At 44.7% G+C, this 25701-nt stretch overlaps 1 protein-coding gene across 3 annotated transcripts in view; it reads right to left on the bottom strand.

Annotated features, from left to right (window-relative positions):
• DIS3L2 (DIS3 like 3'-5' exoribonuclease 2) overlaps positions 1-25701 on the bottom strand; it is a 188083-nt gene that overhangs the window by 81588 nt on the left and 80794 nt on the right. For all 3 annotated transcript variants that reach the window (XM_027464181.3, XM_027464182.3, XM_013102318.5), the window contains 2 exons: positions 23584-23757; positions 8384-8463 (listed from right to left, as the gene is read on the bottom strand). In XM_027464181.3, coding sequence (XP_027319982.3) covers positions 8384-8463; positions 23584-23757 — 254 coding nt within the window. The remainder of the gene's footprint in view (positions 1-8383; positions 8464-23583; positions 23758-25701) is intronic.

The following is a 25701-nucleotide window of genomic DNA, read 5'->3' on the forward strand; positions in this document are numbered from 1 at the left end:
ACAAGATGAAGGCAAAAGGACAATTTCTGGCATTTGCGCTGCATTTTGTTTATATCTCTATTCCAAATCCCATTCAAGAGGTTAACTCCATCAGGAAACCAGCAGTCGCTGAATTTTAAGAGATGGGAAGTGGCACCCAGCAGCTTTCAAGATGAATTACAATCATTTGGGGTGTAGGATGGCGTCCTGTTCCTGAAATGAAGGTTTAGAGCGGGGAGGGACCTGCCTCTCTCCACTGTTAGGTCAATCTCTTTTGTGATATCTCTACTGAACCAGTGTAATCCAAGGCTGAGGGAATATTCCCAGGAATTCAAAGAGACCTTGGGATTCAGAGCTAGGCCAAACACGTACAAGGTACTTCCCCACTGAGCAGCCTTGACATTTCAACTTCTTTAAGAACAGAAGGCAGCTGCTGAGATTTCACTCTTAGCCATCCAACTTTCGGTTTATTTTTGGAAGGATTTCCAAAATACTTCCATCTGCACCTTATTTTACACTTTGTGTAACTAGCATAATAGTCAACAATCAAGAAAAACTGTAGTGAATTGCCCTGTAAGAAGACATTCTTTCTGGTCAGCTGGATCCTTAAACAAACCCCTGCACTGCAATAAACTAAAAGTTAAGACAATAGTCCTGTGGTTGGGAGGGATCCTCCCATTTTAAGAAGTTGGTAACAGAATATGTGCAGCAATAACATCTTTGTCGCCTGCATGCAACAGAATATGACTGAAGTTAGCTAGGAATAGGTTCTCACACAGTTATTTGCACCCTTTTTATCTTCCTAACACATCTTTGGATTCTTATCTGCTTAATTTACTGGGCAATCCTGCTTTCTCTAGTTCTACCTGGTCACCACCTGTCATTTGCAGTTCTTCTCTAAACATCCTCCTGGTCCCCGAGGTCCTTTTTGGTGAAAAGAAATCATAGACAGATTGCTTTCAGATCTGTTTGTACAGGAATTTCTGGATCCCTTCCCCTTTATCCACATCCATAAATGAATTCTGTATATTTTTTCTTCGATACACAGTTGGGCACTGTTGTTTTTTAAGTTAATATCTACGCATGCGAGTGATATCTGCCAATCCAGGAAAACTCACACCTCTAAATCCTTGGGGAATTGTCCCAGGTCCTGAATTTATGAGCTGAAACGATCCAAAAAGTGATTTCACCCAGAGCACCTCTCCTCACTGCAGGAAAACATATCCATTTTTAAATCCAGACTTTCTTATTTTGCTTTCCTATGCTTTATCTGTTTAATGCACTTGTCTGGGGATCAGGCTCCCTCTGTTCCCCTTTCAACCACCGTCAGTTTGGAGCAAGCTCTGCTTCTTCTAGGCCAAGCTAAGGGGAACACTACGCTGTTCCCTTGTCTCACTGATTTCCAAAGAGATGTTCAGAAGTGGAAGGGTGACGCAATCCAGCCCTCTGATTCCATTCAACTCTGGCCTTGGAAATTGGAAGTGATGTGTGTTTCTGCAGAGACAACGCCACGTTACGTTGAAAGAGGCAAAACACACCGTACATGCTGCAATTTCCCCGGCATCACACGGGAGCACGTTGTGGGACACAGCATTGATCTGGATTTGGCAGAGACCTGAGAGTATTTTGCGTATTTCAAAGAATCTGCAACCACAGATCTTTGATGGGAAGAAAAAAAAAGGGGGAACGTACCTGTTTCTAATCACTGCAATATGTCTTGTCCACTTTTCTAGTGACACACCATAGATCCTTAACAAAAACTCACCAGACTAATCAGCAAGTAACAGGAGAGCTGAGCTAATTCTGTCTGATATCAAAGGAAAAACTGCTCAAATGTTATGCACAATCCCGTTCCTTGTAGGTCTTCTTTATTTTTCCCACATCTGACTCCTGCAATAAATTTACGTAAATTGCAGTTTATGGTCATTTTATATTTAACTCATACATTGACGTTTCTGTCATTTTCTCTCTAAACCATGCCTGGTACCCACTCATCTTATACTCTTAACTTACAAAGAAGGAAGCACGGTAATTTCATAATGTAACTTTTGATTCAACACTAGTCCATTCTTCAGTGTTTATCTTAAGCAAATCAGCCCAACAGGACTCTAATTACAAATTCTTACTACAGTCTGTGCAGCAGGAACCAAATGGATTAGCTGAAAGGTCTCATATCAAGTGTTGCTACAGCAAATTTTACCCTACAGTCCCTAAGTGGCAAGGGAGACAAAGCTGAATAGAAGATAGAAGGATTGTTTGTCTTTAAAAATAAATAATAATAATAAAGTGTACACAACATTGCAGAACAAAACCAAATGGCAGTCCCAGTGTCTGCAGGCCTGCAGTAAACAAGGGATGACTTTACCAACATTGGTTGGTTTTTACCAACACGTATGGAAGACTCCTGGAACAGAGATGCAAGTCCTCTCGCTCTACACATCTTTCTGAAATCCTCACCCCACAGTGGACTCACACCTGTCAGCTAAGGAGAAAGATCACGCTGCATTTTTCCCGGATTTGGGTCACTAAGAGAATCTCTCCTCTTTTCAAGACACTTAACTGAGCATTCCCCTTAGGTATATTTGATATAAATTCACCGACAGGATGAACAAATTTATAGGGAAGGGAAAACACAGGGGAGCAGCACACTGCAGATATCTCATTTGATTAGATCCTCAGGTAAAAACCAGGAAGATTTGATGAATGTATCTATATATGACCTCACTTCCACATACAGAAAACCAATGTCACTAAGGAAAAAAACAGGGCAAACAACCTGCAGGATGTGTTTCTGTTCTGCATTACAGCAATTCCTCCTAGAGTAGAACTTAAAGTACCTAAACTTGAATTACTCTTTGAAATTGAGGGATACGGGAATGAAAGAATGGCAAGAACCATGTTAGTCATCAATAAACACACAAGGAGATGTACAGAGACCCTGACAGTGTAGCCTGAAGTAGTTCTTTGAAATCAGCATCAAAAGATCTGCACAGAGGTGAGACAACCCCTCCAAAATGGACCCCAATAATTCCTGGTAACTCCTTTCCTGTCACAGCCTGAAATTTCAGCCGACGGAATTATCTGCCTTTAAAGTGGTTAAATTTCACCTCTCTTCCTACTAGCGAGTAGCTTTCAAACGCAGCACAACTGCTTCAGCTGTGTGCATTACCAGAAACGTATCACACGACACTTGCAGATTATTCCCAGAAGAAGTCTGGCAAGTGCACGAAATTCGCCTGGTTCCGCTGGGACGTGCAGCTCACGTGGCGAGCTCTTACACGCTGAGATCAGAACAAATCTTGAAACGTCTGCACCCCGGAGGAAAGCGCTCGGGCTTGAGAGTTGTGAGCTTGCTGTCTGTGAACACTGCGCCGCTGGACGCTCCTGGCTGCAGCCGTTCGCCGGGATACGTGCGGAAAGAAAGGATCACAAAAAGAGCATTGACTGAAATGAACTCGCTTAAAACCTTAAGCTACCCTGAAACAACTCGACGCACGCCGTAGAAGCGAGCTGCAGTCCAGACCCATCTTTTACTCCGAGATGATGCTGAGTCATCGAAACGGAGTACAGCTCGTTCATATTTCTAAAGCTGTTACATAAATAACCCTGTTTTCATGCTTTATTGGAGCTGATCTCTTAAAATATACACTGACAAATGCAAACAGCAAGCTTACCTCCCTACTGCTATCATTAAACAATAAAGAGGAGCACGACAGTTAATCAAAAGCAGACTCCAATAGAAAATCCTCTCAAACCCAGGCTGGCCCACTTAAGACATATATCCCTGTACAGTTTCCAACTGCTGCAAGGTCTTGCTGTGAGCTCCATTAAAAATAAAGCTCTTCCCACAATCATCCCTTGCTTCCTTTTCTAGTGACACCCTGCTACTGGATAGTTCCTTACGACAGACTTATGGATTACTTCTAGAAAAAAAAATCACCTTTTTTTTTTTACCGAGTACGTAGCATAGGCGAGTCCTCCGTCCAGTGACTGGGGCAGATAAAGGTTATGCTGAGAAGTTTTAAAACTCAGTGAAGGTGCAAACACAGTCCCCCATCTCTCTCTGCTTGCTGCGAAAGATCCTTCGTGGCAAAGAAATTGCCACAATCCTGAATAAATTAGCAATGAACGTTTGAGGACGAAGACAATTTCATTCTTCAAATCTTCTGAAATGCACTGATCGAGGTGCCTAATGGGCAAAGTGTGAGCAATGGGTGTTGTTTTTTGTTTTTTTCTTGTACATTAAATAGGTGCTAATAAACTGAGAGAAAGGGACATTTTCTGAATTGGGTACTGCGTTCTCTGTTGATTTTTGGAGAACTCCTGACATCATGAGGATGCCAGATATGTGGTTTGCTCATGCCGGCTTTTTTTTTTTTCTTTTTTTAAAGTGTTTAACATATGGGCAAAAAAGATGGAAAAAATAATAATTTCTTGTAACTGGGTTTACGTTTGGAATAAAAGATGTGTTAACTCTTAACACAACTTTGTCCTCATGAGACATGAAGTCTTGCCAGCCCTGGATAAGCTCTTTAACCTCTAAAACAACTCTTTGTCATAATAATTGCAGCTAGTATAGCAACTTTTAAAGCCAGAAATCCCTCAGGGTACCTCCAAAATATATCAAGGAGATCCAGTAAGTGCGAGATTAATATTCCCATAAGAGCTCTCCTTAACGCAGAAGGGCTGCAAACAGAAACAGCTTTGCAAGCAAGGAAACCCAAGGGATCCCTAGCACTGGTTTTCGACCTTTCTAGATCACAAGCTCCTGAAAATTTTCAGTGAAAGCACAGATGTCAAAAAAAAAAAAAATAAATCACGTAGGCTGATGGCTTTATACCTTTGCTTTTGCCATCCACACTTCACGGGCCTGTAACACTCGTCCTTGTTTTCCTGTAGCAGTTGACGGACCCCATGCAGATGATGACCAAGGCTATAGCTGCACAGTGGGAAATACCTCAGAAAGGGGCACAGGATATAGGCAATACGGCAAATGTATGGGAAACACACTCCTTACAGGAGGCTCACAAAACAGTATTTAGATCGGGGTTTTCAGATCATCAAGTCTTTGCAAAATTTCACCTTTGGAATTCAGCGTTTCAGCAGTGAGCCAAAATTGTCAGAAAAAAAAAAGGTTCGGGAAATGCTGAAGGAAATCTGGGCTTCAAACAGCAGCACATTGGGAGGAGAATGGACGAGAGTCCCCCAGGATGGTTTTTAGTTGCTTTTATTACTCATCTACACATGAAAAAAATCATGCAAGGAGATGTTTGCACAACATCAGTCGTTGGACATGATTCCAGCTACCCGACTGGACATCTTTGCTTTAGATAAATCTCCTGCTTTAAACGAGCATTTAAACATTGGCTGCAGAAGGTTTCCTGCAGTCCCTCTCCTGCTTTTTGTGCCACTCACTCCCGCTCAGCTCCTCAGCTCCTTCCTGGAGCGCCCAGAACTCACCAAAGACCACAAAGATTTGGTTTTCTTGTCCGTATTCCCTTCTGAGCCACAGGGTCTCCTTAGAATAAAGGAGACATTTCTAATATAAAGAAAGGCCGTTTCCGTGGTGGTTCCTTCCACATCGATGTAAAATCTGGTCCTTGGGACACTCAGCAGCCACGAAAGGTGTCATGCTGAGGGGGTGATGTTCCTTGGTCTAAGCCCTGCTGGAGCAAGGGTGCTGCTCCCACAGCGGGGCTGAGGCTGGCAGGAGAGGCAGGGGGCTCAGTGCCCAGGGTGGGCACAGATAAGATCGCTCTTAAAGGAGGCTCCAGCTCAGCGTCTTCTCATCAAGAGGAGTCCAGGGCGGAACGAGCCTGCTGGAAAATGTATGGCTCCAGCCAAAAGGCAGAGATCCTACACAAAGGGCTGCTGCGAGCAGGCTCTTAATCACGCTTTGTGATTCATGGAAAATGATATGTGGGGGCGAACAAAGGCCTGAGGGCTGGGACAGCCCCCAGTGGGGGCATTCACTTGCCTGCTTTTACAGCGCCTCTTGGATTTGCTCATCCGAGGTTCATCTGGAGGAATGAGGAACACGCACAATGCTCCCAAGAAGGACACAAACTTCCAAAAGTTGTAAGTCCATGCTGGATTTCCTACTCCGTAAGTTTTGGATACAAGCCACAGAAACCTTAACTTCTACTCTCAGGAAGTCGGCTATGCCCTGACAGTCAGTCCCTGAGTCTTTCAAAGTTTCTTCATGTCTCTTCTAAATCACACTAGCAAAGTTTATTTTGGGGAACTGAGAGAAGAGAAAGGTTCCTGTACCTTCCACTTTTGTTTTATTTGAAAAGCTGAGCTTTGCAAACCCTCCCTGTGCAGAGTGAACCTGTAACCCAGTCCATATTACCTTTCTTTCCCAACTGCCTCATTTTCCTGAGAAGATGAAGTAGTACCTGACTGCAGAAGCATCCTCTGTCCACTCAGGATAAGTACATCAGAGATCACCTTTGAAATAACAGGGTGTGCTGGGAGGAGGAACGGTGCCTGCTCCTGGTCACGTACAAGTACACTCATTCCCTGGAACCATGGCTTTGACGTGACCCTCTCACGTATTCCTTAGCCTTCACTGAAGATCAGGAAAGGGAAGGGAAAATATTCGTCTGGGGAATCCAAGAAGCCAGCACAGGCCTTAACACAGCCCCTAGGAGAGGGAGGAGTCAGGAAAAAAAAAAAAAAAAAGAAAGAAAAAAAAAAACACAGGCCAAGAAGACTTGGGTGGTTTTTGGGTTTTCCCCCCTCAGTTTAGTTGCATGAGAAGGACTTGTTCCAACAGGGCACGTGGGGCAGCACTGCTGCGATCCCACCTCTGCCTCACAAGGGGGCATTTTGCCATCAGGCTACAGAGCTCCCACAGTCAAGCAACAGCCTGGTAATGTCTAGAAGGCTCTTGGCTGGACATTACAGGTAGAGAGGATCCTTTATGCACTGACATTTTTCCTTCCTCCCAGGTTGCAGAGGCCTCATACAGCGTTTTTTGCAGTATGAGAGAGGAAACATGCTCACAACTCTGCCTGGAAGATACACCAAGTCCTAGGCATGAGCAATACTGTCTCTGGGAATGAAAAATTCCTGCTCAAACAGATATTTTCCTTGAACATATTCTCCAAATGGCTTATGGATAAGAGAAAAATGCACCACAAATGAGTTCGGTGAATGGCAGCATCTGAAATCCATGCACATGTAGATCTGCAGAGGTTCAGATGCCAGAGTTTCAACACCTTAGTTCTGAGTGACTGTGGGATCACAGCACTCAGAAATCTACAAGGACCAATAATTCACATGATGAAGCTCAAAGAGGGAGAACAGAGTTAAGTTCAGGATCTCTCAAAAAGACTGTTTAAATTTTCTGTGAGACAGAACAGCAATTTTTCCTTACCCTTGTCTCAAAATTGATATATCAATATAACCAGATATAATTTTATTGGCCTCAGATTTTCTTGCATCTGGCTTTATTCTGTGTGTGCTTGTTTTAATCATTTCTATAGCCCTAGATTATTTATATTATTAAGATATAGCCCTAGATTATTAATACTATTCTGTACCTGCGTCTAAGTGACTCAATTCATTGGCCACATTACACAGAATGAAATCAACCAAAAACAGGGAATCATGTCTTTGATATTATCACACTGTGATGACTAATAAGAACAAGTAAAACTAAACACGAAGAAAAATCGCTTTATCTTCTTTATTAGTTGTGGATATGTTAATCAAATCATGTACTATTTCTAAACCAAGCCTGTTACTGGATTTCATCAAACTAAATGAGCAGAACTTGGATAGCAAAGTAAGCTTACAAGAGTGAAGTTCCTTTAGTCAGAATCATCAAGACTTGGCTTCTGGAGCTTTACTTTCTGTTCTGCTGGCCTATGGCATAGTAAAAGTACAAATAAGGCAGAACAGAAAGCTTAAAAGGCAATGAGAAGAGGAACACAGCTTATAAGGCACACTCTGCTCATCTGACTACTCCCAGCGTCCCATAAGCAAAGACCAAGAAGCGATTCACCCAATGACCTTCAAAAACCAGGTTCCTTTACCCAGGGACTACGTGCTCGAGGTCAAAGTTTTACTAGACTTCAGTATACGAGAGTGGTATATTAGCTACTCAACTGTAAGTCCCTTAACAACAGGGGACAGCTGAGATCTGCTCAAATCAAATTACAGTGCCAATTATGCAAAATACTGTGGTTCTGCATTTCCTGACACCAGCATTATTTCAGGCTGCAGCTTGAAGATATCTGCTCTGCGATTTCTGAAAACAGGCAATTATAACAGGAGAAAAACTTATCACTTACTCATATTTGGTAAAGAATACTACATGACAAATTATATATATATATGGACATGTCAACTGCTGAACATAAACACTGAGCAGTATTTTGTAAAATATATCTCATACCGTCAGGGAGTTGTTTACAGGACAAAGCATCATCAAGATCTTTGGCAGTTGATGGGTCGATGGTGAAAATGCATTCTTTCCTATCCAAGAAAAAAAAAAAAAAAAGGAAAATTTATCTTCCAGTCATGAAGAAGGCATCAAAACACATAGACCAGAGACATCCAGACAACAATAACAATGTTTTCAGAAGACTCAGGCTGTTGAAACATCTTCCAAACTAATCTGAAAGCCAAAATCAAATGTAAAAAAAAAAAAGTTCTGCAGAAGTGAAATTCTTTGATGTCAGTTTTTTTTGTTGTTGTTTTCTTTATTTTTTGGGGGTAGAACTGATTGTTTTTAACAGCTTTCATCTCATTGCTGATTTTCCTCCACAAAAACTAAACAAGTGATCCCATCAAGTTCACTCTAAAGAAACAAGCAGGGAAAAGTCTCGATGCCTTGCAGATAGAGGAAAAAGATATGGTCCCTAGTTGTAGAGCTAAATTAACCACGAATAACCCACAGCCCCATGCATAAGAGCATGTATTGGAGCATCTGTCACTCCGTGAGCACAGCTAGAGTGGAATAGAGGCAGTGCAACACTCACAAACCAGGCTGTGTGATAACTAAAGCAGGGCTGAGTCTTCAATTCTCAGTGCAGATGCTGAAGGGTTGCGGTAATTTATAACATCAATGTTGCAGATCATGCACCAAAGGGAAAATCAGGTTCAATACGAAACACTAAGCAAGTTAAAGAATAAAAGAGCTCCCAATTAGCTAATTAGATTTAGCAAATCAATGTGGTGCTTAGGAAAAGCTGAACACCCCTCCACGTGTGCTGCAATAGGGGGTACCCGGAATAACCAGCCTTGCCCTGGACGCCTTACAGGATTTGTGTCCCCCAGCAGTGGGTGGCAGGGACACTGGGAACATACCGAGATAGACCAGAGTTATGGTCTATGGCCACAGAGACAAGACAAAATACAGCATCTGGCCTCAGGCATCATCATTTTCAAAGCACAGAGACCTAAAATATGGAGTACTCGGGAAAAAATACAAAATGTTTTCTGAAACTCCTGCTTAGGGCCTCCCTTCGCTCTGGGACTACAGGAGGGTGCTCCTGAGCACGGTGGGGAATGTGATGCTAGACCCAAAAGAGTGGTGAGCACAGCAAAGGAATGGGTTTGCTGGTTTATTTTGCTTTTATCTTAACATTTGGAACAAATTCGGCCCCTCCCAAGGTCAAAGATCCCCAAGCACAATGGTACAGGCCCGGGCTGCCAAGGAAGAGATCAGCCAGCTGCTTTTCTTCTCGCCGCAGAACGACTCGGATCACGGTGGCACCTCCCTTCTGGAGATGTCTAAACGAGAGCACATTTGTTTTTCTTACCACACAGCCACTGATATCCTCCTGGGGTAGCAGAGGTGGGAGGGGAAAAATCACAGCGAACCTTTAAATGAGCAAGCGTCGCACGGAATTAGCAAGGCTCCGTCTTTTTGCACGGGTGCTTGCACAGCGAGAGCGATGGCTCTATCTTTGCAGGCCTATCACTTCAGTGCTTAAATGCTCGGGGTGGTATCTGTTGGTGTCAGACAGCTGGCAGCGTGTATTTATATAATTCCACCAGGCACACTAAATAGAGATTTTCAAAGACATAAAAATCACTAAAGCACTTCACTCCCTTCCGAGACTTTGAAAATCTTTTAGAATATGCTCGCTTTCAGATTGGACAGCAAAGCCGCCTTAATCCCTCGACGCACGTTAGTTTCTGAGCCTTCACATGCATCCAAACAAATTACAGATCGTGACACTGAAAGATAGCAAATCTTTTCAACTACACGGCGACTTTGATCTGTTGGTGTCTAGCCATCCGGCAGCAGGAACCAACTAATTTGGAAAGGCTTGCAAGCATCCTCGCTTCCAGAAATACGGAGCCCTTAAAGTCCCAAATCCACCTAGGGCTGGAATTTTAGGATCTCTCCTCCCCAGGGTACTGCACCTCAGGGAGCTGTGTGTGCAGGTACAGCCACAACAAGCAGCTTGCGGGCGGGCACGCGTCCCCGCACCATGGCTGCCCCCCAGCCACCTCGAGTAAATCTCCCTTCAAGCTCCTTAATTTAAAAGAGCAAACAGCGCCGAGCAGAGCCTAACGGCTTGATTTCCGCTGACGAGTGACCAAGAAAAAGGTTAAAAGAGCTTCTTCAAAGAGAAGGCGGGTTCCCGTGGCACGGGAAGAGATAGCTGAGCCCAGATGTTCGGGGCCCGCAACCGCAAGCCTCTGCCACCCATTGCGAATCGTAGCTGCAGGCAGTTTAAAGATTAGCAGATTGGTTTCAACAAAGTGCATATTTGCAGCCTGCCCTGGAAAGAAGCGAACAGAAAAAGGCGGGTGCCAAATCCCAAACACATTTAGACAATGGTAGCAGCTAGCAGGGCTGCTTTGCCGAGATGTGTTTGGCCGGGGAAGGCTGCTGCAGAGGTCTGTGGCCCCGGCTCAGAGCACACGGAGAGGGGCTGGGGGTGGCCCCAGACCCCCTGGGCAATGCCTGGTGTGGGGCTCGTTGCCGCTCGGGGCGTGCTGGCCGGGCTCCCGCAGCCCCTTTGCGTGCAGGCACAGCTCTCAGCTGGGATATTTAAGCTCACAGATGCAGAGTTGAAGAGGGGTCCAGGCAAACAGTGAATTAGCATTTCTCAGCAGCACCTCGACGTGCAGCACAGCTGGGACATGTTTTACCACCAGGCTCAGATCCGCTTCTCCTTTCAAACCCGCTCGAGGGACTTGAACTTGTAGCTTGTCACGGGCAGCTTATTCTGGGCACAGACTGCAAGGTGAGGTAAGAAAGTCACTGAGCAAGTAACACAGGGAAAGATACTCCTTGGCACAAGGGCCCTGCAGAAATGTTGCAGGCCAGGTAGTCGGTGGGACAAGAGACGCTGATTTGCAAGCAGAGCTGAAAATCCGTGGCAGTGAGATAATTCTGGCACAAAGGAGTACACCTGACTAAAATTTTCTCAGTGAATTCTGCTTACCAGTAATTGCATTATTAAGTGTGATGAATTATATTTCTGGTTTTCAGCTTTTATTACTGGAGAGGTTTCAGATGGCTACAGGAACCGGGGCTGGCATGTGGGAAAGAAAACAATCCGACGAGCAATGGGACTGCAGCGCCGGGCACGAGTGCAGCACCCCCACGTGTGCTCCTCCAGGCAAGCTCTCAGGAAGGCCCAGGGCTCAGCTGTCGCCTCTTGCTTTTCCTCCAGCCTTGCCACTGTCACCTTTAATCTCTGGACGTCTTCAGAGCCTCCTCCAGTCTCAGGGCACACCAGCAGCAGGCAGAGACAAGGGACAGGAGGAAAGGCTGGGGGTGGGCAGCGCAGCCGCTCCCTGCCCCACAAATTGTCCCCTTCCCTTGGCACCTGCTCCAGCCCAGGTCCCCCGGGTGCACCCCAGAGGCAGGCTGACAAAACCCAGCTGGGTGAAGAAATAACATTGCTCCCAGCTATGCTGCAAGTGTGCTCAGAGAGGAGGAAGGAGCCATTCAAATTCCTCCACTGGCCATGCTGGCCGGCTGTACAATACCCCAAAGGCTACACAAAGATCCAGGGGAGATCAGACCACATTTCTGAGCGTAACCAATAACAAAACCAACCTGCCGTGGGTTGTATGGCTGAACCTCGAGGCAACAGCACTTCTCATGCACCTGCTAACAAAGACGTTGCTTAAGCACAAGCAAATATCCCGGCTGCACGCAGGCATATTTGCATTGACCACAGGTAAATACAAATTGGCAGCTGTCGCCGGCTTCTGGAGGGCTGCCAAGGTGACCTTGTGGATTAAGCAGCCCGATCATTCCTCTCCCCCCCCTTGCTTTAAAAGCCCCGTAGGAGCCATCTCTCATTGTCATTGCACCTAATAAAAATCTGTTTTATTCATTTAAAATTGTCAAAACATACTTTGTAAAAGTAATGAGATGTTCCAAGCCCGTTCGTTCCAACAAACACACGAGTTGGTTAGTGAAAGGAAACTGGTTTAGGAGATAGAGACGCACACAGAGTTAAGAGATTTTCCGGTCTTCATGCTGAAAAGGGCTGGAGATAAATGTGTGTCCTTTATGAAACCCCCATCCTCTGCACGCTAATCAAAAAGAAACATTTCAGTGTGCAAACTTCCACTTCTTACGGGAGCTTCTTTGTCTGAAACCCATGGTTAACGTGGGTCTGCAGAGGTGCACTTGCTCTGGCATGGAGTTTGTGCTGATGGAAGAAGGAAATCTTCTTCTCCCTCCTCCTGGTGGCCAGAGGATTTGTGCACTGGATTCGGGCTGTGCCTACAAAGAGTTTTGGGGGAACGGCTCGCTCGGAGCATGGTGGACCTGCACGTGCCTCTCCTGCTGCATGCAGTGCTCCGTTTATTAGACGGTGACGACAGCGTGCACATCTACAAGCTGGAATATCAATCCTAATTTAAGGAAAGCTAATTAAGTGCCATTTCTCTTTGTACACCTTAAGGAAGCCTAATTAAAGTGGACGAGCATATCTGCAGAGCAGTTGGTCTTCTTACCTTTAACAGAACCTAAAATAAATGGCTATTGCAGCAGGAGAGGTAAGACAAACAGTCTGTTAGCGAGCTAGAATTACCATCACGGTAATTAAAATGTTCGCAGGTCACAGGACTGCAACGGCAGTTTGTTTTTCTCTGTGTAAATAAGTCCATCCATGCGAAGGTATTCACAAGAGTCAGCAGAGAAAACAGCGTTCAGTCGGTGCTGCAAGGTTAGCTACAATACATCAGTACAGCTTTTTGCCAGCTGAAATCATTCAAAAGTCAATGAATCAGTTGGAGCTCGCCGTGAAATACAACAGAAGGAGATCACAAGTCCCAGTGGTCAGTGCTCCATCGTGGCTCGAGTGGAAGCCTGCTTGCCCCACGACGAAGCGCTGCATTTGTAAGCTGCAGCAGGGGTGAGGTTCCCGGCGTGGCCGGTGGTTGGGTGAAGGCTGGGGGTTACCTGCGTGATTTTCGGTGAAAGCAGCTCGATGCTGCTAATGCAGGAGAGCGATGGTTTGTGCACAAAGCAGCGCCACGCAGCCGTGCAAACCCTGCTAGCACAACTGGACGGCCTCCCCAGGTAGCGGCGTGCCAGCGGAGATGCTGAGCCCAGATCTGTACCACTCTAATAGATGCCAACAAACCGTGAAACAGTTCAGGGAACTGCGTGTACCCGCCAGGACATCGGAAAGCCCTCGATGAAGCAAGATGTTGCCCTTACCAGACAAATTGTCCTTTCTCAGGAGGCAGAGCCCTAAAGAAGGGAGCAGACACCGGCTGTTCAGGATCCAGAGAGGGCTGGTGCCTCTGACAGCAAGCCCGAGCACCTAAGGAAGGGGCTGAGCAGGGAACCATCAATTTTCTCCCAACAGGACAAAGAGGCTGAAGTGGAATTAAGGTGCCTGAACACCTTACTTACCTCCCTGCCCTGACTGTCTGCCTGAGGCAGCCTCATGCAGCGATCACGGGTCATTCACCAAAAGTAAAGCATCCAAAACGACTACAAAAGACAAGGAATCCACCAGAAGCCACAGCATCCGCTAGCAGGGAGAAGGTGGCTGCAACCTGCTGGCTGTGAATCCCCGACAGGCAGTGTGTGGCTGCAGATTCAACCAGCTGGACGACCACCAAATGCTGACCTCCCGTCCTGCCCCGGCTCCTGCTGCCAGCCCACAGTCCCACCACTTGCTCCTGAAGCACCTCCTGAAATCTTTCGCAGAAGCATCGCCCGATTTCCAGCACCCACGCTGCTGCAGCTGGAGAGATGGCAATGACCAGTGTTTTGTTTATTGGAGCAGAGGCATTACGAGCATCACGAGCCTCCTTTCAACTCGACTATGTCAGTGCTGAGACATTTACAGTAAGAGTGACTGCACGTCTAGACACTTGCAATACATTTACATTCTTCTAGGGACCCTTCAGATTGTCCTGTTCTCTTCACTGTGTGAGTGCAGACAATAGCTGGGTGGGACCGAGAGCTCCGCAGCCTGGTTTACCCTTATTAACTTCACCTTGAAACTGGCTTTTTAGAATTAAGCAACAAAGGTACTTTTAGAGTCCTTAGGCTCTTCGGGTCATTTCTAAGAAGCTGCTGAGCTCTATCATGGAAAAGCTAAACAGACATCATTTCTCAGAGCTGGAAACAGTTGTTTTAATTTGGAAACAGGCATCCTCGAGCTGTCAACTCACTCCAGCGAGAGCTACAAACGTTTTTTCACACAACAGCCCAATTGTTATGGCAACTGCAAAAATCAAATCTCATTCCTCAATCCCAAGTAAACCCAACTTGACCACGCTGTCTGCGCAGGTTCGCTCTGAAGTGCCAATAAGCATGGGACCCGTTCCACCGATGTTCATCACTCAGATGGGTATGAAACACTTTCGCAGAGAGAAATTACAGAGAACAACCAGTGCCTGAACATCGGGATTTCGACATCCCACTCCCAAAGTCATCTATCACGTGTGGTGTCTACCACATTTGTCACACTTGATGTGGATATTTCAGTTAAAGCCCTGGAGTGGCTGCTTCCAAGATGAATGCTTAAAAGGAATATATTAAAAAATATGCACGCAATAGAATTGCCCTGACAAATCTCTGAAGGCACTCTGAGTGCCCTGCAACACACTGACAAAGACACATGACGCACCACAAAACTCTCTTTGCAGGGAGCATAAATTTCAAAACAAAGTGAAATTATAAAATAATTGGAAGCAAAAACTGCCCCCTCCAAACACTAATTATACAAATCCCACAAAACTCCAGCACACCATAAAATGCATCGAAAGCCCAACTTTATACATCAAACCTGTGCTGTTCTTTTTAATTTCTCTGTGTTTATGTTTTAGCTAACATCTTGTTCTGGTTCAGCAAACAGACCTTGGTCCAAGAGAGCGGCTAACAATGGCTCCTGATGTATTGTACTTCTACAACAATAAACATTTACATTTCCACCAAGGGCTGCTCGCTGGATTGCCGAACCGGAATCAATTATTCCTGCTGTGTATTTACGGCCTCAAAGTAAGGAGGAAGAAGGTAAAAAAGGAGCACTGCAGTCTTGGAACATAACAAAATGGTTTGAAAAGCCAACATATATATAACAGAGATCAGAGTGTCTGAGAGACCTAGCACCAGCATTACTTCCTACAAGTCATGCTGTAATTGTGCCACAAATATAATGAGGTCTCTGCACCACCACTATCCCACGCAAGAAGGTGGAGTGTAATTGAAAATGCACTCGCATTATATAAACTACCTTAATCATAGATGCACCGAGCTAGAAATGGAAGAGACGTTAGGTCATCCAACCCCCATAGGTCAGAGCTGGGCTACACTTGACAATACATTTGTGAGGACTTTCTCCAGTATAGTATTAAGCATCTTTCGTGATGGAGTTTCCAGTACTTTCTTTAGCACTGCAAGCTTCTTTCTATTTTAGGTTGGACAGGAAAGGTTTCCTCTTTGTCTTACCTTAGTTGTCCTCATAACACCCCTTTGTGTCCTCCCACCACCTTCAGTGATTCTCGCTTCTTTCTGGTCCACGTATTTTAACCGTTAACTCTGTCTTTCACAAACTTCTAGTTTCAGTGTTGGCAAACAGACACTGTGCGGTTAATCCTTTCTTTCAAGCCAGTCCCTCAGCTCCCAAAATACCTTAGTTAGTCTTCTCTGGACTGCCCCACTTCTTAACCGTGCTGTGATGTCTCCAGGACAATTCTGCCTCACACAGAAAATACCTTCAGGTGTGCCATCTATTATGCTTGTTTCTGTCTTTTTAGAGAGTGAGGATCTGAGAATAACCTGGGAACGAGGATCCATCAACCAAAACCTTCAGGGCAGACAGGTCAGAGAGCATACATTGCTCACTCAACAGCTTACAGCACAGACCTTGAAAAAAAAGGATTTATTTTTCAAGAAAACAAATGTTTTCTCAGCTTTGATGATGAAAGTGTCCTTCTCTCCTGAAGCACAAGGAACCAGGGGGGCTGGAACTAGATGATTTTTAAGGTCCCTTCAAACATGAGCCACTCTATGAACCATGAAACTGGGACAATGGCTATGGTACGCTGTCTTACAGGCACCACTTCCTATATAGATGACAAAACCCCGCTCACAAAGGCCAGACAAGATGTGGAAAGAAAGAGCTCTGCAAAGACATGAAAGGAGGGCTGAGATGAGACCCCACTGCGAACACCACGTTCTGTAAAGGTGTAAATAGGTCTCGTAGTATTCGGGATCAGAATGAAGCCATGAAGAAAATGTTGTTCCTTGTAATGACCAGCCTGTTCTAGTGATCAGTGAGCGGCCCTGAAATACCACGATGGGATATACACCCTCACCTACTGCAGTGCTTCATCTACAGCACCAGAGACACAGCACCAGGTCTTGGATCTCTCATCTCATGTCTATGTACATGGTATCCGACCTGTAGTGAGAGAAGAGCATCTGTGGGATCAGGGGAAGTGGCAGTATCCAGCACCTCTGAACCAGGCAGGCCACCCCACATAGATAAATGTGACAGGATGGGGCACTCTTCTGCTCACTGCATGCACTTAAAGCCCACCTTGTGACCCAGTAAAATCCAACAAGAAATGTTCATGTTCCCAAGCTGATTTAAGCTTTTTATCCTCATCTCCCTGTTATTCCCTCTATAAAATAAGCAGCCAGACGGGAACAAGAGTGTATATATAGCAGCCTAGTTGCAAAAGTTATTACTGTTTTCCACAGCGAAACACTCTGAACTAAGCAAGCTTGGTTTTGATGGCCTGCAATATCAGCACACAAGAACCCTGTCCAACTGCACACCACTGATTCCACTTCAAGCTGAGCTTCCAATGACCACACGCGCCTTCCTGTAAGGAAAAACACCCGTGGTGTTGCCAGTGTGTCTGCACACCAGCCACTGGTAACAGCAGCATCTGACAGCAAACACCATGCATCATTTTGCACAAAACAGTGTCACCACAATTGCTGTAGCTATAGTGTAGTAGAAAATGTTATGAAAACAGAGTGGAGGACCTGAGGAAGCCAACTGAGTGTCAGGAGCAGGGAGCTGAATCACATCACTCTGACAGGAGCGCTGTTTTGTTCGGATTTACTTACTCAGCTAATGGGTGAGTACTGTGCTAACGCTAGCTCTCCTCGCCGATCCAAGGGCTCTGTTCCCCCGGCTGCCCGGACAGCAGAAGTACCAGAGCAGGTACGGACATCGTCACACTTCTGGACACGGTCCTGCTAGAGAGGGACTAGATCTGACATCCTTAGACACCGCTGAGTAATCCTTCGTGTGCCTTCTATCTCCCTATGGAGAACATTGAATTAGTCACAGAACAGCTCGGTGCCCAGCGAGAGGGCAGAGATCATAATCTGGCCCTGTTTGTGTCTCTGCTCCACGCCAAGATAACAGTCAGGTCTGCAGCAATGTTGCTTATACATTTGCTAAACAAGCCATTTCTCAGTTTCCATCAGAAACCAGAGCATTTTTACATATCCTATTATAGCTGAGTAAGTCTTGCTCTACTTAACACTAGCTTTTTGTAGTGGAAAATCTCCAGGAAACAAGCTGTTTAATGATGTTTTATCTGACTTGCACTCATTTCAAACTAAAGTATTCCACCTGCCTTGCAAAGACATCTGTTTCAGAGGCTGATTGCTTTCCTCCAACTCCTTGCTCAGCTCAAGGCTGCCATTTTTTATTTTTATTTATTTAACCAGCACCTCTCATTTTATCAGCCAATAACCTGCTTGGGTAACTACAGCAAAGAACACGCTGTCAACCCTTTCCTATAAGCACGGCTAATCCCTGTTACTAGCTGCACCACACCTCAGGGAAGAATTGGCAGGCAGAAGCACGGTGCAGGTACTGCCCTGCTGCCAGAGCTTCCCCCTGACAAACAGTGCCAACCACCGAGCTTCCCTCCGCAGCAAGACGCAGAGACACAGCCCAGCGCTTTTCCCCCCTTATCAGCCAAAGGAAGGATGCTACATTTCTGAATGGGCAGCCCAAATTACCATTTAGCCTTTAATAGCTTTGATAGCTTTAGGTCAGTTGCAATTTAGGTCACGGCGTATTGAAATATCAAGATGCAAACTTTAGCTGAAAGCTTCATTGCACTCTTTGTCTGCAAAAGCAAAGTTCATTAACTCTGCGCTAGCAAGGAAGCAAGTGAGCATTAATTGTCCCCTGCCAATGCTGTGGATCCTTGCTGAGCCCCAGTGTGATGCCCTCCAGGCCTTTCAGCAGCCAGAAGGCTGCTAAATAAAAACAGCTCATGCTCCATACAGGAGGAATAGAGTTTTGCTGCCATTCAGAGATCTCAGTAGAGAAATGTGTTGATGGGAATGTCACAAAGCTCAAAGGGAAAAGCAAAGTCCTGCACCTGGGAAGGGATAACACCACACACCAGTAAAGGCTGGGGGCTGCCTGGCTGGAAAGTTCGGGGCTCACCAGTACAAGGAAGACATCAAAATACTGGAGCAAGTCTGCTGAAGGGTCTCAGTGATGATCACTGGATTGGAGTGTGCGACTTCAGAGGACAGGCTGAGAGCTGGGACTGCTCAGCTTCGAGAAGAGAAAGCTCAGGTGGGGACATCTTACCCATGTCAAGAAATACTTGATGAGAAAGAGCACAGATGACTAAGTAAACAGAGCCAGATTCTTCTCAGTATATCTAGCAACAGGATGAGAGGCAATGGGCACAAAACACAGAATTGAAAAAAAAAAAAAAGAAAAAAACAACACCTTTTTACCATAAACATGCTCAAGCCCCAGGATAAGTTGTTCAGAGAGGTTGTAGAATCTCCATCTCTGGAAATACTCAGAAACAAGCTTGACACAGCCTTGAGCAACCAGGGTTGCAGTAGATGATCTCCAGAGGTTCCTTCTGACCCCCATCACCAGTGATTCTCATGAGTTCTTAAAGTTCAGAGCTTTTCATCTGAAGTCAATCAGTTTCTGCTCTTCAGACCACATCCATCTTGTAGATATTTCAGAGTTTCTTGCCACAGCACCCTTTCTCTGCTCAGTATTTTTAGCTCATTGTTTTGTATTTTGCCAGCTGAGAAACTGCAGTTTGTAATTTTACCTTCAGCTTCATATTTCTTCTTAAAAGTGAATACAATGTCCTGTTTATAATAATAAAATCACTAGTTGGCAGGATGACATCAAATGGAAAAAGAGAAAGCAACTGGAAAATTTAGAGCAAGCAATTTTGAGTGCCAAGTTTCACATTTGTAATAGTCCAGCGGAGGTCAACAGGCTCACTTATTATTAGGCAAATGGTAAAGAAATAGATATCCTCAAGTTCTTCCATGTTAGACTATATAAACCATCTCCACTTGAACAGGCTCTAGTGCTTTCCAAAAGAGTGATGTTATACATTTTCCACAGTAACACCAACAATGGGAGACATGCAAAAAGGCAGAACTGCTTTGCAAAGAACGGCCTTTTTTCTCTCTCCAATATTTAGGTTTTTGTTTCCCACTATGATCGGACTTTCCTGGCTTTAGTTTCTTGTCCCAGTTAAGCAGTAAAGGAAACAAAAAGATATGAATGAAATTAGAAACATTTGGAACAAGTCTTAGAAATAGCTTTTGGGTTTCTTGGATTCCTGGCTACACCTCTTCAAGTGGCTTCCTCCTCCAGTCCCCCATCTGCTGCGCCCACCTCTGAAATTTGCATTTCCTCCTTTGCACTGACCCTCTTGTGTTCACAGGCTGTGCTTTGTCCCGTACCACTGAAACACTAAGTGCAAAGCAAAGCAAACAAGGAAATGAATATTACATGTTGAAACACTGGAAACGATGGGAAAATGGTCGAAACTTTGCACCCATCAAAATTTGTCCCTTATCCTCCAGCATTTCTCTAAAAGCAGAAACCAAACATTTCTCACACTTCTAATGAGAAGAATACCAACTCCAGTCAACCTGAATAATAAGATAGTCCAGTCCCATCTGTATTATCACATTTAATGTCTCTGGAAGGCAAGTTTCCTCAACCAGGCCATTCTGATACTTCAATGAAACTTCACGCTCTCTGTAAAATACCACCGCAGTATGCAATGCTGATATCTAATATTTGCCCAGTGCTCTTCATTAGAAATTTTCAGTGTTCCTTACAAACAATTAAGCTGGGAGTGCCCATGAAATACCTGCCTCATTTCACAAATAGATAAAACCATCCAGGTAAAAAGCAGATGTCCATGACAAAAGTGAGCATAACTGGCAGAGCAGAGAGTTAAATCAGCTGAAAGGTTTCAAAGCCATCCACGAGGTTTGGATCTTTTCTGCCTTAAGTAATATTAAAATATTATGTAAACCTTTCTTTGTGAGCCATTACTGGAGAAACGATGAAAAAAAGATCTCCTGGAAGCAATTCTGCAGAGGCTATGTAGGTGAGATCACAGTTGCTATCCAAACAGACTATGCATGGCAAGAACACGCTTCCTGTAAAACTGAAAGACTTGCAGAAGATCAAGGAACGTATTTACAAGATGGCATGGACAAAGTATCCTTCCCTCGTCTTGCCCAGCCTCAGCAGATCAGTGAAACACATTGCCTTGCTTTCATCTAAAACCACTCTCACGAATGCCTCTGGTACAGAACCTCTGCCTCAGTGCTCTGCACGCTGGCTCGCAAGCAGACCTGACCACACCAAGGACACGGCTCAGCAGAACACAGAAATTGCCTTTCGAGGAGGAAAGGGTCATTTCACGTGGTGAAAAGAAACTACAAAAACTTATCTCAGGAAGAGGGAATACCAATAACCTGAAACTTTGCTCAGGTCTCAGCTCCATATCCCAAAGGCTTAATTAATAACGTTAGAAAATTTACATTACTGTTTTACAGAACCAGAGAGGATTTACTACGGACAAGAGTATTTTAAGCCAAAGTCGAATTTATGTTTACCGTAGTCAGGTGAACAACGTGTAAACTGGATTAGGACGAGCTATTTAGAAGTGTTAACATGACCATTTCAGGAGGAAAGGCAAGCCTTTACTTCACTGTAAAGTATCTAATAATATACTCTCAGAATATTTACAGTGCTGTACAGTAGCCCGGGAGATCAACATGCTCAAAGTAGAGCAAAGCTGGTTGCTCAGAGGCAGGTGGTGTTGAGCAGTGTGTGAGCACCCCTGGAAAGCAAGGCACAGCTCCCACGTACATCCAGCTCAGGTGCCTTGCCTCTGGATGCTGTCTTGGGCCAGCGTGTATCAGCTGTTTGTACCACACCACAGACCACAAGGCACTTACTGACAACAATATGAAAGCAAACATTTAATACCAAGGTAAAGCTGAGCACTTCGATGTGTCAGGAACAGTCTCTCAACATCTCATGGGAGAGACCAGAAGAGAAGGCAGCCAGGTCTCCAGCTGCAGGGCTCCACTCAGTTCATGCTACATCTACTCATAAAACTCAAATTTTCTGGGTAGACAAACCTCTATCATGAAACAAGTAAGATCCATCTGTATTTTACTTTTCATAGCTAGAAGCCTCATGTTATCTTCCTATGTGTTTACACCACAAACTAGTTAGTCAGCAGTGGGGCAGTTGACATGAAAAGGATTAGTACACTAAGCTCAAATAATTGTCTTAAAAATCTTGACTGTTAAATGTTTATATTTGAGAGGATCAAAAGGCAATCTTCTTTGTAGTGTGCACTGCGGTCGGGAAGGGGCAGAAAGGGATTTAAATGGCTTAACTGCAAAACTGTTATCACCTTGATAAGTCCCAGTGCAATAATTCAGCAATAAAAGGAACAAATGCACTTGGAATTTGTTTCCAAAAATGATTGTCTGACTGGAGACAAGTCAAGCTCTTTATTTGCTTGAAAGAACTTGGTCAGAAGAAACAGCGAAAGCTACTGAAATGTAGTCAAGAATATAAAAATAAGCACTTTCCAGTGGCTTCTGAACTGCAGCTTTCAGTATCTTTTTTTTTTTTTTTTTTAGGCTAGTTGGAGTCTCCAGTCTGGATCTGGTATCTGAGTGTGGCCACTAGTCAGTCAGGAGCACAATCCTGCCTTGAATTATTCCACTGTTTGGCAAGTGAACTCCAGTGAAGCTGAAGCAGTGGGAAGGTCACAGGCCGCAGTGCAGGATTAGGTCCAAAGTCACATCTGGAGTCCAGGTACAGATACAAACGGCTGCAGCTGATCAGCTTACCCACTCCAATTGCTAGCTCCCATGCCAACAACAGATAAACTAAGGAGAAGAGCTTTAACCACTGCACACAGTGTCTTGAGGGGTCATGCTCATGGGGTTGTTTCACCCTGAGGACATGCAAGAAAGCAACATTATCCTGAGCTGCTGAATCTGTTAGCCATGACACAATGAGACCTGCCAACCGAGACAGGATACTCAATTATACGTGTGGGAGTGGAACACACCGTATCATCTTAATAACACATTTATTGTTTTGCTTTCTTGCAGCTTCCTTCCTTTACTGCAAATCGAGGTTTGAAACAAACTACTCTTCTTTTGTCTTTAAATCTTTTCTAGAAAAGATGTCTCTGAGCACAACAAATTATTATTATTATTATTTGAGCAGACCACCAATGTCACAGCATCCACCACCGTGGAGTTCCCAAAAGCCAACAGGAGCATCACAAAGTTGCAGGGATGGGTAATGTGAGGTGGGTGGACAGCAGGAAGATGCCAGGACTAAGTCTGCCAGCTGCTAACCTGATCAAGAGCCACCAAACTCCCCGTGACACCAGCTCTTCAAAACAGAGAACAACGCGGAGACTAGACAGGAAAACGCAGGACAGTCTCTACCTGTGCTTAAGTTTCAAAGTAACAATGCCCAAAGTCATTCGATCTGCCAGGCATTCAGAAAATATCTGCTATAAAACTACCACTAAAATACGTAATACATTCCAGACAAAAACATAAAGCTTTCAGATTAGGTGCCAAACACCAAATTTTCAGTTTTCAATAGTTCTTTTTGAGAAAAAGTCTCTTTCCCTCAAAAAATACTTCTTCAAACAACTGATTTTGAGGGTTTGTAGGTAGTTTCAAAAGCATTTTTTCCAGGTTAGCACAGGTAACACGTAACACAGTACATGTAATAAAGTCTGTGCCTCTCCAAAGTGTGATGAAATCAAAACAAATCAAAACAGAAGAATGCTGCAACAACCCAAGGAAGATTGACAGACCAGGCTTTTTGCTGTTACCTTAAATCTCTTCTTTTGGCCAGCTCTCTTGGTGAGATAGACCAGGGAAGGCTTTGGGGAAGACATTCCAGGGCTTCGGGGGAAAAGTCCGAGAAATCCACACCGTACTCTGTCAGGATTCCTTCTGTTTCCGGCTCAATCTCCCCTGCTTGACCAAGACTTTTGGCCAGCTGCCTGCAAAAAGAAGGAAAGGGTTGCTTTTTTAAGTGTGTAATTACAACTCTTGCATTGTTACCATCTTTAAAGAGAGGTTGCCGAGCCCTCAAACGTGCTCCTTCACCCATTCGCTTCTCCCTTTGTTTTGGCAGAGGACTTGGCAGGAATTCAGACCATACCATGACTTACGTCTGCTGGAGATGCAAAACACGAGCCAGACAGGACCCTGGACTGTTTTGTATATTTCATTTTAAGGAGATGTTTTACATTACTAGGTTCTCGCAGAGGTAAAAGTGTCAAATTTTAGAAAACAATCACATTCAACAGGGACAAGAAAAGTGCAGCTCTGGCTTTACAAAGGCTTCTTCCCTTGAGATCTTCCTTCCCTCACCACTTTAAATGTGGCTGAGCCCCACCACCTGCGATGGACAACTAGTTCCCACCCAACCCCAGACAGCTCTGCATGCTGCTCTCCATCCCCAAAAAAGCATTGCCCTGCCTAAGCAAAGAGATGCCCTGTGAAGACAGAGGCGTGAAGAACCCATGCAAACAGACGTCCCCAGTTTGTCATTCCATCCATTTCCAGTCTCTTTTCAGGACCTAAATGCTCTTTGTAGTTCGTTCCTTGGCTCCTAGCTAAGCAGAAGCCTCTGAACCACTATCAGACTGTAGAGAAGCCAATGATTTAGGAGCAAGTCATAGATAAGGGAAACTGTCCCACGTGCTGACAGCCTTTGCTGCAGTATTCTGCATGCGTGCGGATGCTGCTGCTCTGTGATGCTCACAGAAAGTTCCCATCTGGCCCAGTGCAGACCCCACCACTCATTTCCCTGCGAGCTCTGGTGTCTGACAAGCGTTTGGTTCTGGATGCACCGTGCAAACCTGGACTACCAAGGAGTGGGGCATTTGCTCCTTCCCTTCCTGGTTACAAGCATTGCAGGAGAACCTATCCCATGGTGGCTCTTTTCCCCTTTCTCATCCCCAGATTGCTCTACAGTACACAGAGGTAATGATTTTTTATTTTTTTAACACTTTTTTTCTTAAATTTACTTCCATTAGGGTGAATGGCACATTACAGGCAATAGAGATAATGCTCCTGGTCCAAGAAAATTACAACTGAAATTAAGGCAAATCCATCAAAATATGACAAAAGAGAGGGGTAATAACACAGTGCAAACACAGCCACTCTAATAAGTGTTTTTCCACTGCATAAAATACACAATCATGATATTGATCCTTCTGCTTTAATTCTAATGAGTGAGAACAGGCACTAATTGCTTTCCAAAATTGGGGCCAAAACAGTGTGCTTGTCATTTGGACGAGCAAGATGCTCTCAGGGCTTCAAATGTGCCATAAAGCCACAGAACAAACCCCATCCGTGCAGCGCAAGCAAGCCCATCTTCTTTATGGGAGCAAAGCTATCTCTCTTCACGCCGGGAAGGGCTGCGTAATAAACCTGTCACGTTGGGTAATATGCTGAAAAGGATTGTGCGCTTTGTGGTGTGGTAAATTGTAGAGTTCACATTGCCCAGCTTTAAACTAAAAATGAAAACAAGGATAAAAGATATTTCCCTCCATTGTTTCAATTTTATGTACAAACTGTATGGCAGAAATACGTGCGCATTTGGCATCGAGGCTTAATTCTCCGTTTCTCCAGCTCGGTCCCAGTCTGATCCTTATTTTAATGTAAATAAACGAGGCATCAGTTTTATCTCCCTCTCTCTCAGCAGTAACAATAAACCAGAGAAATTACCACTTCATTTCCAACTTTTAATGCAGAGCTGGGAGACTTTGGAAGGATGAGGCTGCTGCCCCCCAGGAGCACCCTCACCAGCACCACGAGCACGGAGCCTGCGCTTCAACCTCGTGCCTTGCACCAAACTCCATAATGCAAAAGAAGAAATTTGACTCAGAAAACTTCCCTGACCAGATGGATCAGATTTTTTTATTATTATTATTATT

Source organism: Anas platyrhynchos, chromosome 9 (genome assembly GCF_047663525.1).
Source record: "Anas platyrhynchos isolate ZD024472 breed Pekin duck chromosome 9, IASCAAS_PekinDuck_T2T, whole genome shotgun sequence".
Taxonomy (NCBI): domain Eukaryota; kingdom Metazoa; phylum Chordata; class Aves; order Anseriformes; family Anatidae; genus Anas; species Anas platyrhynchos.